The sequence below is a fragment of the Haliaeetus albicilla genome, chromosome 30, assembly GCF_947461875.1.
Source record: "Haliaeetus albicilla chromosome 30, bHalAlb1.1, whole genome shotgun sequence".
In the NCBI taxonomy this organism is placed as follows: Eukaryota; Metazoa; Chordata; class Aves; order Accipitriformes; family Accipitridae; genus Haliaeetus; species Haliaeetus albicilla.
The window spans coordinates 2410601-2430082 of NC_091512.1; the positions used below are offsets into that span (position 1 = coordinate 2410601).

Genomic DNA, 19482 nt, shown 5'->3' on the forward strand with positions numbered 1-19482 from the left:
GAAGAAATGAACTGCCTGTTGTCTTTTGCGTAGGACTCATATCTCATTACAAGCCCAGCCTGTCTTCTGGTGGGTTTTTTACGGTGATTTTTGCTTTTGAGTGTGGTTTTTGATTGCTCTTTTTGCTTTGTTTTTCTTATCTGAATACTTTCCACAATGAAATGTCTTTATTCCTCTGGTTTCTAATTCACACCCTGTCCAGATTTTGTGTGCCCCGCAGGCTGTGGAAATGAGGAGGCATACCCTCTGTGTATTTACCCAAAATAAAGGGCCCTCAGTGTCTTGTTTTTCTGAGATCCTTCCTCCAAGACCTTCTCTGCAGCTGCAGGGAGCAGTGCCTGTGTGCACAGGGGAAGAAGAAAAGAGTCCTGGCACAGCAGCACTGCCTGGGAGCATCAGCGCTTGGTCTTTCCTGAGTTTTCCACTTCCATGCTTTCCTTCTGAACCCTTGGGTTGGTGGAAGGCCCGAGTGCTCTTCAAGCATGGTTACAGTCCTGCTGTGTGGCAGGCCTGTGGCAGCAGGCAAGGACAGGCAGTGGGCACTTGTGTGACAGAGCTGGCCTCCATTGCAGCATTTCCATCATACAAGGGGATTTCCTCAGGCCTTGTGCCACAGATGCCCCCCACCTCCTTCGGTCATCCCTCTCCACCCCCGAGGAGCTGCTGTGCCCTTCAGAGGGTCTGGGGCTGTGGGGTGAGTGCCCAGAGCTCTGCAGCACCCTGTGGTGGGCACTGCTGTGGGGCCATGCCAGACTGGGCTGCACTGGGCAGAGGGCAGGGGAGGTGCAGAGAGGTCAAGGGAAGTGTTAAGAGTTTAGGGGGAGCTGTGCTGGGCTGGAAAGTTCCCAGGAGAGAAAAATATCAGTGTATAGCTTGTAGTGTGTGACCATCCAGGGCAAGGACTCACACCAGGGGTTTGTGGTGCAGAGGCAGGGCTTGTGGAAAGCATGGAAGACATGCAGATGCAGGAGACAGGCAGCCGGTCTGTGCCATTGGTGGTGTGGACAGACATGGAAGATGGCTCAGGGTCTTTGTCACTCCCAGTGTCTCTCATTGGCCATTTCCAGCACCTGCTGGTCACCCCAACTTTGCAGGTGAGTTTTGCTTTGAGGCCATCTCCATCTTCCTGGTGGTCCAAGGACTGGTTTGGGGGAACAGACAGCCCTGTCCAGCTTCTGTCCTTCTGAAGACCCTGGAGCAGAGCTATCTGCAAAGCCCCATGTGGGACAAGGCTGCAGCAGGGCAGGGGTGGGGGCAGGTAAAAAGCATGAATTTCTATTGCCTTTGTTGTGGAGGTGTGTGTGTAGGAAAAGAAAAGCTCACCTGGAGATGCTGGTTGCAAGGGAATTCAGAAGCAAACAGAAGACCTTTGGTCACTTCTGAGAGACCAAGGCTGAACAAGGGAAATGCAGGGCTGCTGCTGAATGGGGAAGGTGATTTAAGAAGAGCAGCCACAGGTGGGGCTGAATGAATGAATGCCTGCTGTGCCTGAGTCTTTACTGAAATGGTCTGCAGGCCCCTGTGCTCAGGGAAAGGCTTCAAGGAAGTGGAGAGCATGCATTGGCATGAAAGTCAGGAAATCCCGCAAGGACTGATGCCAGTTTCTGCCCCTGCAGGGGACTAATCCTGGCAATGACACAGGCTGGGGGCTGCCTGGCTGGAAGGAGGCCTTTGGGAAAGGTGTTGGTGGACAGCGGGATGGACAGGATGCAACCCTGTGCCTTGGAAGCAAGGAAGGACAGGAGCACCCTGGGCTATACGAACAGGAGCACAGCGAGGTGATTGAGGGAAGGGATTATAGAAAACACTGTGTCCAGATTTCAGATCCCAATATAGGAAAGATGTTAGCAAGCTGGAGCCACTTTAGCAAAGGGCCCTCATAATGATCCGAGGCAGGAAGACTTTACCTGTGAGGAGAGGTTGAGGGAGCTGGGCTTGTCCAGCCTGGAGAAAGGAAGATTTGGGGCGAAACATGTAGCAGCATTGCAGTGTTCCCAGGAAGACTGAGTCAGGCTCGTGTCCATGGTACAAGACACAAGGACAAGAGGCAATGGGCTGAAAGAAGGGGGTTAGTACACATATAGAGAAATACATTTCCAGCATGAGGATAGTCAAATGCTGGAAGCTGTTTCCCAGGGAGTTTGTGCCAGCTCTATCCCAGAAAGTGACTAAGGCATCTTTGGATAAAGCCCTGAGTAATCTGGTCTGGCCCTCCTTTGAGCAGGAGGTTTTTTCCAAAAAACCTCCTGAGTTCCCTTCCAGCCTGAATGATGCTGCCCTTCCTTCCCCTGCATGTTTTCAAATTAGGGAGAGCTCTCAGGATCTCCCTGACAACAGAAATAATTCACATCAGATGCAGGGATGATTTATATGTGCCCCCATACATACAGCCCTGACCATATCTAGTATCCATAAATATATGGTTTTGAGATTTCCCCAGGTGTATCAGTATCTATTAAAAAAAAAAGAAAAAAAAAGAACCATTAAACTTCCAAAACATAATATATGCAACACAGCAGTCCGCATCTTTGGTAGCAGACTGGAAGTGGTGGCAGGGGTAGCAGGTCATCCTGCTGAAGTGAAATAAGTTGAGTTTTGATTCTGAGGTGGCAGAAGGAGGACATGTATTTCAGGGCTGGCATACAGAGAGAAATAGAAGATCAAAGCAAGTGTGGGGCTGTGATTGTTTGGGTGCGAGAAGAGCATGGTCAGGGTATTGGTAGAAGGCAGACAGGTTGTGGGCAACTCACAGGCCTTGACCAATCCTTGCTTAACCACAGCTTTGTATTTGAAGCAACAGCCAGTAAGGACAGAAGGGCATCAGTCTGGATTGGGAGATCCCAGGGTCCAAGTGTGGTGGGGAAAAGGGGACGTAGCTGAAGTCTGCCAGGAAACCAGCACAGGCATAGGACAGTGTAGGACAGCCTGCAATGGGGATGATCAAGGGCATTGCTGAGCTGTGGTGCTGCAATGGAGGGATACAGGCTCTGCCCAGGGAGCAGCAGGGAGGACAAGGACTATGCCCCCTGTATCAAGGGGAAGCTTGGATTTGTGGGGGTCCTCTCTGTGACGGACAAGAGGTTGGACTAGCTTTTGTCATTTAGGATCAGAGCAGGAGTCAGCAAGAGTGACCTTGTGTTGGAAGTTGCAAACTGCTTGCTCTGGGAGAGGAAACAGAAAAAGCCATTTGTCAGCAACCCCAGGAAGTCTCCAGGTTCATGAGCAGGCTCTGTGGAGGGTGGGTGAGGAGGCAAGGAGGCACTGGAGCTGTAAGGACCTCATGTTCTTTTGCATGTACAGAGTGTTTACTGCTGGTGACCACATCCTACTATCAGTACTGGGCTGTGTGCCACCCCCTGCTCTCTGCAAGACTCAGGAACTGCCAGGTCTGTCTCCTTTGCTAGGGGGATTTCTGTCAGCTACAGTAATCATTTCAGTCATGTCCCAGATGCCGTTCTGTGGCCCCAGTGGAGTGGACCACTTCTTCTGTGATTTCGCCCCATTGCTGGAGCTTTCACACACTGGCACTGTGACACTCATGCTCTTTGCTGCCATGGCCTGCTTTTTAGATCCCATCCTCCCCTTCCTGTTCACATGGTCATCCTGTGTGCATCAGAGCTGCCACCCTGAGGAACGTCTCCCATCCGGCGCAGGCAGGCAGAAAGACTTCTCCACCTGCTCCTCCTGCCTCACTAGTGCCACTCTTTTCTACGACACCCTCATCCTTGGGTGTGTGATGCCCAGAAGAACCCTCCTGAGAGAGGTTGACAAAGCCCCTTATCTACACCATCCTCACATCCCTCTTCAATCCTCTCATCTACAGCCTGTGGACTAGAAAGTTTGGGGGAGAGGGACACTGAGAATAATGCTTAGGGAAGCTGTGAGCTGCACAGAGAGCCTGTGGGAGTTGTGGGCCTGCAGGAAGAGATCGCTTCTGGTTCTCTTTTGAACCAGCCCAGAGGACCTGGACTGGCATGTGCGGTGTCCTGGGCACTCCCCTGGAAGTGTGGGATATGAAGACGGCTTTTGGAGTGCGATGCAGCAGAGAGGTGCTAGTGGAGCTGGCTGGTGTCATCACGAGGCCTCTCTCAAACATCTTGGAAGGGGCAGAGAGATCAGGGATGTTCCAAGATCCTCAGAAAAGGCAAATCTCAAACCCATCTTCAAGAAGGGCAAAAAGGAGGATGGGGAGTGTTACAGGTTGGCCACCTTCACCTCAGTCCCTGGCAAGGTGACAGGGAAAATGCTCTTGCAGCCATCTCCATCACTTGAAGAAGAAGAAAAGGATTGCTGAAGCCATGTGGGAGGGGAAAAAAGGGCATGCTCTGTACCTGGACTTTTGCAAGTCCTTGGATGTGGTTTCCCATAGTCTCCTTAGAGCAGATTGTTGACATCTGGACTGAAGAGATGGATGATGCAGTGCATGGGAAGCTGGCTGGACAATCAGGAATGAATTCCATCAGTGGTACAAAGTCCTCTGAGGAGCCAGATATGAGCAGCATCCCTCCGTGATGAGCAAAATTTCATAGAAGATCATTAAAAGCTGGAAATAAAGACTTTTTCTGCTATTACATAGATTTCCTTTTCTGCATAGGCTTCCACATTTTTCTAAAATTTAACTTCTGGTCCTGATTCAGTTGTCCGCACAGAGGTGGCCATGGCATCCAAGATGCCCTGTGGTAACTGAAGCAGCCGTGTGGGAAAAGTGATGCAGGAATCCTTCGGATGTATGAGTGGGTTTGCAGGCAGGGAACCTCTGGGCTGGTGCAGGGCATCACCTTCCTCCAGTGCTGCTGGGTAGGCTGTGAAGAGGCCTCTCAAGCACAGCAGACAGTATGTCCCCTTGGATGTTGGCTGTGAGGTCACTTCTGACTGGACAACAGCAGCAGGGAGAGAGATACTGTGAGGTCATGAAGGTCATCAGGAAGCCGCCCTCAACAAGATGACACATTTGTGGAGGTCAGGAGGAGCCTGGGCAAAAGAAATGGGAGATTTGGGGGAGGGAAGAGGGCCTTGACCAACAGACACAAAAGATTTTGAAGAGGTAAAATGGGTTAAGGGGACGTTGCTGTGAAAACATTCCTGTTAAGCCTTTACATTATCTCTAACTAGTGACCTTAAGCCCTAACCCTACCCCTAAATACGACTTCTCCCCATGACAGTAATCCACTGTTATTAACCATGCTGAGCTTAGGCTATCCCTAACCTCAAAGCTTACATCTAAGCCAAATCCCAAACCCATAACCCCTTACCCTTACGCATACCCGGTTGCTCACCCTAGCCCCTAGCCTCTACCCCTAGTACTAACATGTTGGCCTTAATCCTAGACCTCACCCCAGCCCTAAACAAAACCCTAACCCACCATGCTAGCCTGCACCTTAAACACTCGCCAGGGAACCTCAGCAGAACACCAAACTCTTCCCTAAGCCTTTGCCTAATCCCCATCCCTGAAAGGTGAGCTCTAATCCCTACGCTCCAACCTGAACACCGAATTCCGGAAGCTCTCTTTCCCACGCTCTACTGCCCTCATCTTGGTCACCTCTCCTCAACCTCACTTAAGATGTTTGGCCCCTTGGGACCAGGACAGGGATCATGAGGTCCCAGAACAGTCGCATGGCATTGGGAGAGGAATGTGAGGTGACCTGTGTCTGATGAGCTCGTAGTCCACAAGGAGGAGATGGGTGGGAATGCTATGGTGAGGTCAGCTGTGCCTCAGGATCTCATGGGACAGCAGGAGGCACAAGTCTGGGCAGGTGGCTGGGAGGTCCCTTCTGTCCTTGGAGTTGATAGGCCAGCAGCAGTGATATGACTGGGAAAGGGACTGTGAGGTCACTTCTTTGTGAAGGAGCTGATAGGTCAGCCCTTGACTCATGGCTGGGATATGTGCTTTTACGATCACATCTGCCAGTGTCTCTGACAGGCCAGCAAAAGCGTGTTGATTGGGAGAATCCCTTTCCCCAAGTACCTGGTAGGCCCGTCCAGGACGAGGGCTCGGATATGGGTTCTCACACCTCTTCTGCCTGAGTACGTGTTGGGACAGCATCAGGCATGTGGCTTGGAAGATCACGGTGAGGTTACTTCTGTCTGGTCAGTTGACATGGCACAAGAAGGCTGATGGGTTGGGCTATCACTCCGACACCAATTATGTCTGAGAAGCTCATAAGCCAGTAGGAGGCATGTGGCCATGAAGGCGAGTGTGAGGTCATTGGAATCTCCAATCTCTTGGGGTCATTGGCCATCAGCAGACACATGGCTGACATGTCGACTATGACATCACTTCTGCCTGAGAATCTGATAGCCAGCAGCAGGCACATGACTTGGTGGTTATTCTGTACCTGGAGGTTCTGGTTTCTTACGTCCCCAGTAAGAAAGGCACGCAGCCTCTGTGCAGTATCATTTAAAATGCCGTTTGATAGAGCAAACACTACAAACAGTGAATATGGCCAACTGCATACAGGGCTGTATTAGGAGAGGCGTGGCCACCCAGGCAAGGGTGTTCTCATTCCTTGATGAGATGTGGCCACATCTGGACTAGTGTGTCTGCGTGTGGGGTTCTTTCCCGGTCTGGAGGAGCGGGAAGAACTCGAGTGATCTCAAAGCACATCTGCCAGGATGGGGCCTCTTTGGAGAGGCTGAGGGACTTGGGCTTCTTTAGCCTGGTGAAGTGGAGGCTCAGGGCACTATAGTAGTAGAGTGCAGCTGCTTGAAGGGTGGCTTCAGAGATGATGGAGCTTTTCTTGGTAGTGGGAAGAGAAGAAAACCTGTGCAAAGTGCAGCTTGGAAGGTTCAGACTGGATGTGTTGAGAAAGAAATGTCACTCAAAGGGTAGCCTTGTGGTGCAAGAGGTCACCCAGAGAGAGCCCGGATCAGCCCATGGCCTTGTGTTTCAAGGAAAATCCAGCCAGGCTGCAGAGACATCCGTGAAGAAACAGAAATGCTGGGGTGAGAGCTAGGTGGGAAAGCAAGATGGACACAAACAGCCTGAAGGGAAGGAGGTAAGGCATGGGACAGGTTATGACAGCCTGCAGTAGAGAGGTCCAAGTGCTCTGGCAACGTTGAAAGGCCAAACGGGTCCAAGGGATTTGTCATCTTGCATTTGACAGTAGCTTCTGCCACTGAGGCCTACCAGGCAAAACTTGTTTTGAGGCTCTGAACTTAGTTTCTTCCTCACCCCTGCTTGGGGAAACCAGGAGACACTGTACAGTTTTCCTACACTTGGCATTGCTCACCCTCACATCTCGCTGCCCCCAGGAAGAGTCCTGACTCACCTGTGAGGGACAGAATCTGTCTTCCCAAGGCCTGGAGATCAGGGCTTGGCCTTTCTGCTTCATAAAACAAACCAAATATTTTCTCAGCATTGTAGCCACCTTCACAGTGCTTTTGCCTACCTGCAATCACAGCCTCCAAGTATCTGCTCTAACGAGTCCCTGGGGAGGCTTTGTCAGGAATGGCCCTCAGTGGGGTCCATTAATGCTTCAAGGTACTTTGCTTCTGACTTTGGCTTCTTGAGAAGTTTCTTTCCGTCTGCTCTCAGTAGCTGAGGTTCATGGACTCAGCCTCAAATACACCATGGGGCTCATTAGGATACAGAAAGTTCTAACGAGCCTTGTGTCTTCCTGCAATTTTCTGCAAGTCTTCAAGACTTGTACAGCTAATTACAAAAATTTCATAGTGTAGTTAAGGAGGAAGGAGGAAGATTTCAAAGTGCACCTATACCCATGTTTTTTTTTTCTTCTAAAGAACAGTTTTTCTTACTCCTCAGTTTAGAGAAGAGGTGATAGAAGCATTCTCCAAGTGATAATGATCCAGAGTGTCTCCTCAGGAGGTCTGGACAGCCAGGAAAAGCAGTCCCTTGAGGTCTGACACTGGATGGACACCCTTGCTCCTCACCTCTCAAACCTCACCACTTCTGACATTGGCCACCTGGGGCTTAAATCTCTGTTCCTTGCCTCAGACTTCTCCACTGATCTCTACAGCTGGAGGTTACAGCTCCATTGCATCATCTCCCCCCTGCTCTCCTTAGAGAACTGGCTGCACACAGGCCCAGAAAAATTTTTGTATTTGCAAGCAAAGCAAAGAAAATCATGAAGAAGTTTCATAAACAAGAAGTCGCACTCCTCAACAGCTTGCGAAGTACAAGCTGCCCCTAATGAGGCTGCCTTTCTACAAGGGATGGTCTTCTGAGAAATGTTTGTGATGGATACAAAAAAGTTAGATATAAACACAATTAAAGAATTGGCTAAAGAGACTATTAGACCACTGGAAGACAGGCAAGCTTGTAACTCCCTGAAGCTCAAAGCAGCTGCATAGGGGAGAGGTATCTGAATGAACAAAGAGCAAGGGAAGGAGAGAAGTGGAGCATAATGGAAAGGGCCTTTGCCTAGGCAGTCTGCATCTGAAAAGATGACTTTCACAAATGGTCATTTTGTCAGGACAGGTGCAACTACATGAAAGACTAGAGAAACTAAATACACCGAAGAACAGGCAGAATAGCGGTAATGAAGTTACAGGGAAAGACTGATATTTCTTTGGAATGTCCTCTTTAAAGGGTCATGGAATTGGTAGGGGTCTCTTGAGAGTGAAGACAAACCAATATTGCGCCAATCTCCTAAAGAGGCCAAAAGTGCAACCCGGGGAGCCACAGGCTGTACAAGGTCACTTTGATGAGGAGTGTGCCATTGAATGGCTCCTCATGGGTGACATTTCTGGGCACCTAAAAAAGGAGAACATCAGCATGGACTTCCCAAGGGTAAATCAGGCCTTGCCCACCTGATTGCTGTCATGATGAAGGAAGTGCATTTGTGCACGAGGGGAGCACAGTGGATGTTGTTTACCTCCACTTCAGCAAGACTTTTGGCACATTCTCCCTCAATATTCTTCTGCTCAAGTTAGGACATTACGGTCTGGATGGATAGACAAAGAGATGGCCAAAGCACCAGTTGGATGATGAGGCTGAGAGCCTAGTGGTGAAAGGGCCATACCCTACCTGGAGGCCAGTGGGACATATTGGTGCATTGGGAGGCTGCACAAGGGACTCTCCTGGGTGCTGGGCAGTTTTACACCTGTACCCATGACCCAGAGGATATAACTCTAACCATGTTTGTTGATGACACTATATTGGGAGGACCATTCCTGTGCCTTGGGATGCCATTCAGGGGAACCTAACAGGCAGAAGGACTGTCCTGTCAGGAACGTTGCGAGATACAAGAAAGACAAAGGCCAGATCCTGCGCCTGGCATAGACTAAAACCCTGCAGTGGCAGGGGAAGGGGACTGCTTGGCCAGAGAGCATCTCTGAAGAACAGCTCTGGTGGTGGTGGGGAACAGAAGGCAAAACACAGTCCAGCAGTGATCCACATGATCCAGGGCTACCTGGTAGCAGAGGTGGCCAGCAGTGTCCTGGAGTGTAGAAAGAAAAGCCTCACCAAAAGTGCGAGGGAAAATATTGTCTCCCCTGCCCATCACTTGTCAAACCACCTGTACACTACTGTGTCCATTTTTGGGACTCTGGTTCAAGTGTCCCGGGTCTGGCTGGGGTGGAGTTCACTTTCTTCGTAGCAGCCCCTATGGTGTTATGTTTTCCATTGGTGCCTAAAACACTGCTGATAACACACCAGTGTTTTAGCTGTTGCTGAATAGTGTTTGCACAGTGTCAAGGTCTTCTCTGAACACACCTCCCTGAACACAGCTATGGGTATGCCACGCCTCCTAGACATTCCTGGGAACATCCACCTTCTTGTCCACGGGAGTGGGTTCCTTATGCAAGTTTCCTGGCATATCTGCAGACCAATGGGGTGCTTTAGGCTGCAAACAGAAATGAAAGCAAGCCTGTGACTGGGGCACTATCAGCTTAATTGCTACAAGAGAGGGAGATGGAGGGATCTCAGAGCTGCCAGGTTCCTGCTGAAGATTTAAGGCCTCTGAGACAGCAGCAGAAGATAACAGTTTTGAACTGGCGTAGCCTTTAGATCATTTCACATGTGATGGCTCTGCTCCCCCAGTTCAGTCATTGGCACCTGGAAACTACCCTTGCTTTTCCTTCCTCTCCTCCCAAAACCTGACCAAGTGATGACAGGAAGGAAGGAAGGAAGCAGAAAGGCCCTAGGCCTCCATGAATCAGCTGGGTTCTGGCACTTTGAGGGCCACAGAGTCTTTCCATTGTACAACCCATAAAGAATCAAGGTGGGAAGTGAGCCTGCAAGTCCGAATCAACAATGTCCATGGACAGGCAAGGCTGTGCCTATGGCTGTGTCTGGAGACCAGTAGCCCTACAGCATAGACCAAGCTGGGGCTGAAACTCAGGCCTAGGCTTCAATCGTCTCCTGGGCCCATGGACAGAGGTGTGGGTGGAAGCCACAGGTGATGCTGCCCAGGGCCCTGTCACTGCCATCTTAGACCCCACCTGCCAGCGCCCTCAATAGGCCAAATTCTCATTCCCTGATGTGCAGGGTCTGCTCTCTGCTACTCTCCTTCTTCCCATCCCTGGGGATCTGGGAGACCACAATTTCATGGTCACTATGGCCAAGGCTGACACCAGTCTTCACATCCCTGACAAGCTCTTCCTCTTCTGAGAGTTCCAGGTCCAGGTGAGCATCAGACTGGATGGCCTATTTAGAAGCTGACTCACACAGAAGCTCCCACCTAATCAGTTGCCTGTCCCATAGAGAATGTCCACACATATCTGAGCTGCCCTGACATCACACAAGGCATCCCTCACTTCTCATCTCCTCTGTTAGTCTCTCCTAAACATGTTGTGTCTCCATTCACCAAATAACCCATGGGAGCTGTCCTTCCTCACCTCAGGTCTTACTCCACTCATGTCACAGCTCTGTCATGGCACACAGCGCTCCTGTTATCCATACCCCAGGTGGTGGGCATTGATGCCCATTAGGACTGCAGCACCTCAGATGTGGCACCAGGGCCAAGGGCAGACTTGTAACAAGGAAACCTTCTGCCAAGTGCTGGGAGTCCTTGCCTAGAAAGGCTTTGCTTCTCAGCAGAGGCATGCCAGAGTAGATGGCAGGTGGCAACATCATGATGAATGAGGTTCTCACAATGAGAGCAAAAGCTGCAGTCCCCAAGGCCAGAGAGATACAGGGCTGGGCTGTGCAGCCCTGGCAGGAGAGGGTTTTGCTGTCCCAGGCAACTCTGCAGTACTATGGGACCTGTGCCAGAGGTGAAGGTCATCTTCAAGAAGGACAGGTCCCTGGGACAGGACAGCCTGTGATCCAACCACACTGTGGACATCATGCTAGGGGTCGACCAGCTAGACAGCAGCTCCACAGAGGAGGACCTTGAGGTCCCAGAGGACAAGCAGCTGAGCATGAGCGAGCAATGCCCCCTCATGGCAAAGGCCAACAGCCTCCTGGGCTGCATTAGGAGCAGCATTGCTGGCAGAGGGAGGGAGGTGATCCTTCCCCTCTACTCAGCACTGCTGAGGCCACAGCTGGAGTGCTGTGTCAAGTGCTGGGCTGCCCAGTGCATCATACTTGTTGACCTACTCAAGCGAAGTCCAGCAAAGGGCCACAAAGCTTTTTTATGGGACTGGAGCATCTTTCCTAGGAGGAAAGGCTGAGAGATGTGGGACTGTTCAGCCTGGAGAAGAAAAGGCTGAGGGGGATCTTATTAATGGGTATAAAATTCCATCTGAACCCAAGAAAACACTGTTTGACTGTGTGGGTGGTTAAACCCTGCTGCCCGGAGAGATTGTGGAGTCCCCCTCCCTGGAGTTATTCCATACTCACCTAGATAAGGTGCTGAGCAACATACTCCAGCTGACCCTTCCTCAGCTGAGGGGGTTGAACTGGATGATCTCCAGAGGTCCCTTCCAATCTCAACATGTCTGTGATTCTCTGAGTATAAAAGAGAAAAGTAAGAGAGAAAGGAATGAACACCACATAGCCTTGACTGCAAATATGGTGGGATCCCATGGAGAAGATCCAAGCTGCAACAGGGGACAAGTGTGAGGAGGAAGAAGCAGCAGAATTGTTCTTTACTGTCTGTTAACTCCCTCTTCACCATCCCCCATGCTCCTCTTGGGGTTGGGATGATGTTGTGGTTTAACCCCAGCCAGCAACTAAGCACCACACAGCTGCTCATTCACTCTCCCCCACTCAGTGGAATGGGGGAGAAAATCGGGAAAAGAAGTAAAACTCGTGGGTTGAGATAAGAACGGTTTAATGGAACAGAAAAGAAGACTCCAATAATGATAATGATAACACTAATGAAATGACAACAGTAATAATAAAAGGATTGGAATGTACAAACGATACGCAGTGCAATTGCTCTCCACCTGCCAATCGACACGCAGTTAGTCCCCAAGCGGTGATTCCCCCCGCCTCCACTCCCCGCAGTTTATATACTAGATGGAACGTCACATGGTATGGAATACCCTGTTGGCCATTTTGGGTCAGGTGCCCTGGCTGTGTCCTGTGCCAGCTTCTTGTGCCCCTCCAGCTTTCTTATTGGCCAGACTTGAGAAGCTGAAAAATCCTTCACTTTAGTCTAAACACTACTTAGCAACAACTGAAAACATCAGTGTTATCAACATTCTTCACATTACTAAATGCAACACATAACGCTATACCGGCTACTAGCAAGAAAATTAACTCTATCCCAGCCAAAACCAGGACAACACCACACTGAGGAGAGCAGACACTACACTGGAGGGCAGGGCTACCATCTCTGAAGGACATAGACAGTCTGGAGGGATGGGCCAAAAGGAACCTCATGATATCCAATAAAGACAAATCCAAAGTCCATGCCCCAAGGTGAACTAAGCCCCTGCAATGACAGAGGCCAGGGGCTGCATAGCTGGGTAGCAGCTCTGTGGGAAAGGCTCTGGTGGTCCTTAGGCAAAAGATGAGCCATCAGCAAAGGCAGCCAACGGCATCCTGGGTGTATGAGAAGGAGCACAGACAGTGGAAGTGATTATCCCCCTCTGCTCAGCACATCTTAGAACAGATCCAGAATACTTGCCAAGGTTTTGACCCCACAATACCCGAGAGACATTGGTAAACTGGAGCCAGTTCAGTGGAAGGGCACCATGGTGGTCAGGGCAGGAGCACTTGGAATGTGAAAAGAAGCTAAAAGAGCTGGGCTTGTTTGGCCGGGAGAAAAGAAGATCTTGGGGGAACATGCAGCAGCATTGCACTGTTCCCGGGAAGACTGAGTCAGGCTCATGTCCATGGTACAAGACACAAGGACAAGAAGCAGTGGGCTGAAACAAGAGAAGGTCAGGGTACATACAGGAAGAAACTTTTCCAACATGACAATAGTCAAGTGCTGGAAGGCATTACCCAGAGGGTGTGTGCCAGCTCTATGCCAGAAAGTGACCAAGCCGTGTTTGGATGAATCCCTGAGGAATGTGGTCTGACGCTGTCTTGGGTAGGAGGTTGGTCGAGAAACCTCCCAAGGTCCTTTCCAGCCTGACTGATGCTGTCCTTCCTTCCCCTTCAGGTCTTCAAATGAGAGAAAGCTCCCAGATTCTCCCTGACCACAGAAGTACTTCACATCAGGTGCAGGGCTGCTTCACAGGTGTCCCCAAACAGCCCTGACCACATCCTTTGCTTCCCTTTTCATTTCCCTCTGCCCAAGATGTTCTCTGCTACCCTCCAAAAGAGTAGCCTGCCATGTTAATCCTTTGCCCATTGGCCCTGCATCTCTTGTTTTGTACCCTCTTATGGTACTTCTGAGATGGTTGCTGTAATGTTTATGACCATGGGTGCCACTCAGTTAACCGCATCATTCTCTTTCTTTACCCGTAGTGTCCTGCAGTTCCCCGTATTGCTATCTTGCCAGAGGCATTGGCCCACAAATCTTAAATGTTGACACATTGGAGTTTCTGTCCAGAGGCACTTTGACACCCTTGTGGCTTTGGCCAACAGAAACCTCCTGAAGTTTTTCAAGGGGAAGGGGGCAAGGTCTGCACTGGGAGCAGAATAAACCCCATGATGTTTCAGCCAACCTGACCCTGGAACAGGCGATACACCACCCTTTGCTGGGAGGCTGGACCAGAGGTCCCAGCACTCCCTTTCCCAACAACCCTTCCATAAGCCTGTGCCTTGCAGTGTGCCCCAGGAGAAAGGATTCAGCTGGAGGTGGGGGTCTCTACAGCAGGGGGTCATAGGACAACTCAGGGTGGAATGGTCCTGTACTCAGGAGGTCTCAAGTTCTACCTTTGATTCCAAGCAGGGCCAGCCAGCTCTCAGGTCCAAGCCGATTGCTCCATGAATGTCAGCATCCCTGTACAGAGTCTGCACATGGGCCAGGCATTGAAGCCACCATTACAGAAATGGAGACAAGGCATTTGACCAGCTCCTTGAACCCAGGAATCGGTATGTCGTGCCTCCTGAGATTCCTGGGAACACCTAAGCTTTATGTGCAGAGGAGTGTGAGTCCTCTTTTGGTCTCCTGGGCAGTCTCCTGGCAAATGCAGTGCTTCAGGCTGTGAAGAGAATCCAAAGAATCTTTTTGACTAGGTTAGTTTCATTCTACATGTTGAGATGCAGGACAGATGAAAGGAGCTCAGAGCTTCCAGGGTCTCTGCTGCACAATTTGGACTTCAGAGACTGGAACTGTCAGTTAACAGTGTTGTGTTAGTGTACACCACAGGGCAATGTTGGCTTCCTTTGTGCCTTTGCACTAATCTGGGATCTGTCCCTCTGCTGCCTTTGGCTAAAAAAGAAACATCTCCCCTCTTCTATCTCCCTCTCCTCCACAAACCAGGGAGAAAAGATATGAGGCAGGGATAATTTAAAGGGCAATGCTGTCTAAGAAGTGTAACATGTAAAGGACAACAAAGAACTAGTCATGAGAGAAAAAGCACTGCTTTAAGAATTCATGCCAGAGGCTAAATACCAAGAACTTATGGCTCTTTTGTCATGTCAAAATGAATGTTGGGAATGAAATGAAAGTGCTTTAATTAATCATAATGAAGAATAAGAAGGAATTCCCTTACAGCACTGTGCTGTTAGTATTCTTAGTGTTAGTACTTCTAATTCCACAACATCCTTGAGAGCTGCTTTATTTTTCTCATTTCCAAAGCTCAGCCTACTCTGAACATCCAAGGACTACCTCAAATCTCTGCAGCCCAAATCTCTCCAACCTTCTCTCATCCACACTCTTTTACCCCAGGACACTTCTCACCATCACTTCAATACACTGCCCAGTCTCTATTTTGCAGCTGGGTGAAGCCAGGGTATGCCCTTGCAAAGCCTTCCCTTCAAAAGTCTTTCCTACGTGCTAATCCCACTGGTGTCACCTCATGCTGTGTACCGCCCCTTCCTCCTCCTGCAAAGCTCCATTGGGTGGGCAGTTTTCCTCTTTCTCTCATACCCATTCACCTTTGCAATCTTTTTGTATTGTATGCATATGAAATATAGTCTCAGGAAACACATCCCCTCCCAGCATCAGCCATTTCCAATTGCAGGCTGAGATACTTCCCCTCTTGGAGCAGACATTGTGCAAAGCTGCTCCATATGTGGAAACAAACTTCAGAGCTGCATAGGCATTTGAGCTAAAAGCCCCCACCAGGCTAGTTTTTCAAAGAGACACAGTTTCAGAGTGGCAAAGCCAATTCTGTACATAAATGCTTGTGCTGGTTTTGGCTGGGAGAGTGTTCATTTTCTCCATAGACACCTGTGTGGGACTATGTTCTGGATTTGTGCTGAAAACAGTGTTGATCACGCAGGGATGTTTTAGTTACTGCTGAGCAGTGCTTGCACAATGTCAAGGCCTTTCTGCTTCTCACACTGCTCTGCCAGCGAGTAGGCTGGAGGTGCACAAGACGTTGGGAGGGGACACAGCTGGGACAGCTGACCCCAACTGACTAAAGGGATATCCCAGACCATATGACATCGTGCTCAGCAATAAAAGCTGGCAGAGGAAGTAAGGGGTGGGGGGGTGTTGGAGTGATGGCGTTTGTCTTCCCAAGTAACTGTTCTGCGTGATGGAGCTCTGCTTTCCTGGAGATGGGTGAAGACCTGCCTGCTGACAGGAAGGAGTGAATGAATTCCTTCTTTTGCTTTGATTGTGTGCCCAGCTTTTGCTTTACCTATTTAACTGCCTTTAACTCAACCCACCAGTTTTCTCACTTTTCCTCTTCCAATTCTCTCCCCCACCTCACCGCTGGGGACTGAGCGAGTAACTCTGCAGTGCTTAGTTGCCTGTTGGTGTTAAACCATGACAAACAGATACTCCACAGCTCTCTGGGACCCTATTCCAGTGCTGGACTGTCCCCCTGGTGATTTTTTTATTATTATTCTTTATGTCAAGATAGTCAAGCATTACACAATTCAGTGCAAGACATCAAAGCAGGGGAAGATGACTTCCGTGTATTTTAACTTTTTTTTGCTGATTGCACGCAGGGACACTGTAGATAGTCCATGGGGTCTAGCAAGTGATTTCTCAACCCTGAAGGTAGTCATCTCTTCATCGGTTGTGTCGCCCTCTGGGCTTCATTGGCTACAGACCATGCTTTGACTCTTTCCCTTTACTGTTACATAGGTCAGACACAGCTTGAAGCAGCTATTTGCATTAAAATACTTAGGGGCACTGAAGATGCTCTAGAGTACAAAGATATCATGGTGGGGCAGGACCTAACAGGAATGCCTCAGGACACCTTTCCCCTTCTTGAGGAGGATGAAAGCCAGGCTGGACATGTAGTTTTCTTTCAGCAAATATGGGATGCCTTTGTTCAGACAACCACATACCCCAGTGGGTACTATTTGGGACTATATTTTACATACTCTGTAGTATCACTTTGTCTGTAGGAGTCTCTTCAAGGCAATTCTCACTTCCTTATTCCTCAGGCTATAGATGACAGGGTTAAACATGGGGGTCACAACTGTGTAAAGCAGGGCAAGGTATTTGTCAGCATCTACAGAATCCCTTGACCTTTGCTTTAAGTAGGTGACTGTGGCTGAGCCGTAGAAGAGCGTCACCACCCCGAGGTGCGAAGAGCAGGTGGAGAAGGTTTTGTGCCTGCCCAGGGCTGAAGGTATTTTCAGAATTGCCCTGATAATTTGAATGTAAGAAATAACTATTAAGGAGAAGGGAAGGATGGCAAATACCAGGATGATGGTGTACATCACTCGGTGCCAGAAAGTGTCGGCACAGGCCAGTTCCAGCAGAGGGGGAACATCACAGAAAAAGTGGTGAAGGTCATGGGATGCACAGAAGGGCAAAGTGAACACCTGGTAGGTCTGTCCGACTTGCACTGGAACGACAGCTATCCATGACCCCACCACTAGTCTGATGCAGAGACCCCTGCTCATGATGAGGGTATAGCGCAGGGGGTCACATATGGCTGTGTAGCGGTCATAGGCCATGGCAGCCAGGAGAAGGCATTCGATGCTGCCCAACAAAACCAGGAAATACAGCTGGGCAGCACAGCCAAGGAAGGAGATCCGGCCATCTTCCATCAGGAAACCCACCAGCATTTTTGGCAGAGTGACTGACGTGTAGCAGACCTCCAGGAAGGACAAGTTCCTCAGGAAGAAATACATGGGGCTGTGGAGGCTTGAGTCTACCACTGTGATGAGAGCAATCAGGCTGTTCCCTGTGAGGACCACAAGGTAGATGACCAGGAATACTGCGAAGCACAGGCCCTGCAAGCTGGAGTGGCCAGAAAATCCCAGAAGAATGAATCCAGATCCAACAGTGTGATTCTCCAAGCCTTTTCTTTGGGACATTTTCCCTATACAGAGCAATCCAAACAACAGGCTCTTAGAGGATGCTGATGGCCTGTCCACCATCACGCGCACTTCAAGCCTAGAGAAAGACTATAAACATCCGCATACATGTGATTGCAGGGTTAGGCGAGCTTGACCAAGATCGGCATGAATGTTTGCAAACCTAACATGGCTTGCTTGCTGCAGGGAGGTTTGTAAAGAGAGGAGAGGACAGAATCCTTGACCCTGAATGACTGGGTTTTGTCATCTGCAGAAAAGAAACTTGACTTTCTTTTTTAGAGAATAGAATACCTGGTGACAGATGAGAAAAAAGGCAGAAAAGGGATAAACACTAGCCACTTCAGCAACAGTCTTGCTTACACTCCTTGTCTGGATCTTGTAAGAGCTGCTTTTAGTGTAAGACAATTAAGAAAAAATAGGGTGCAAAGGAGAAAAGGGAGGAAAAGGAGGAAAACAGAGCAAGGCAAGGCATGACTTGATTCTTAGACCTTAGTGAAAGAGATCAGTCCCAGCTGTCCTCTCTCACATGTAAGAGCTCACCCCCTGATGCTGTGTCCACACACAAAGATCTGGGAGACTATCTCAGATCCGAAGCATTAATTTTTACATGGTGAAGGGTGAATCCCATCAGAAGGAAAACAAGCTGCTATCTGCCAGTGAATCCAGTGACACTGAGGCATGCATGGGACATTTTAACAAGACAGATCAGCAGCAGTTTATGCATAAATCACAAGTTTTCAGGGTGCTAAAGGACTTTTTTATGCAAGTGATCAAATAGCTTCATGCAGTTTTCAGTCATACAGAGAAGAAAGTGATCAAAAGTGGGTGATGGCCCCACGGTACCCCGTTTTCCTGAACAGGTCAGGCTTTTATAACTTCTGAATGAGTCCTGAATAATTCCGCATTCTTAAACTTGCTGCTCTGTCACTTGGGTTTCTGAAGAGCTTACAAATCCAGCTGAGGGCCCGTTCGCTCTGATCCCAAGCCTGCAATGCTTCCCAGATCCCTGCAAGCCCTCGCAGAGGCAGAGCAATGCTCTTGCTGCCTGGGGAACTGAGCCTTCCCTTTGCATTTCCCACCTTCCCAGAGCATAAAGCCTTCTTGCTGGACGCACTTGAAGGATGTGAGCTACAAGCACGCAGCACCACACTAGCAGGTCGCTTCTTAAGAAGAAGTGACTCAGCTGAAAGATGTTTAAGAATCTTGGTCTGACATGGGGAAGCAATATCCTCTTCCAGGCAGAGGACTGAGGATGCTGGCTGTGTCTCTCCAGCTATCAATAACACCCTTTGAGAAGTCTTCTTAAAGTCGGATGCGTTAATGATGAGAACAACAGGTCAGAAAACATGTGATAAAAGCATTCAGATTAGCCAAGTGAAAATTGCAGGGCAGTTTTCTCCCAAGAAAACCCAGAATTCACAAAAACACATGGTCCTAATAGTTTGATGCTTTTTCCAAGGTATTCCTGCCTTTTTCCTGTGAGTTTTATCTATCTCCTAAGGGTGCCATTCAACATTTGCAAGTTAACATCAGGGTTTGCATGAGGCAAAAGTCACCATGATTGTTTCCTAATCTACCTACTTATTCATATACATGTACAGAAAAATGAAATAGTTTTTATTTTCTGAATAAAAACCCCTGTGACTTACCCACATTTATTTTAAATTAGTGCTTTAACTCAAAGCTACCACTTACATGCAGATTATCCACATACCAGCATTTCCTGCTTGTTTCAAAATGTTCTCAAGCATACAGCCTATTCTTTTTAACGCTCGGATGTGCCAGTGCTT

General features: G+C 49.3%; 1 protein-coding gene across 1 annotated transcript; it reads right to left on the reverse strand.

Annotated features, from left to right (window-relative positions):
- Positions 1-16756: 16756 nt before the first annotated feature.
- LOC138682955 (olfactory receptor 10A7-like) lies at positions 16757-17717 on the reverse strand. Its single transcript, XM_069774483.1, has one exon. The coding sequence runs from the start codon at positions 17690-17692 to the stop codon at positions 16757-16759; it is 936 nt and encodes a 311-aa protein (XP_069630584.1). The 5' UTR covers positions 17693-17717.
- Between the last annotated feature and the right edge of the window lie 1765 nt (positions 17718-19482).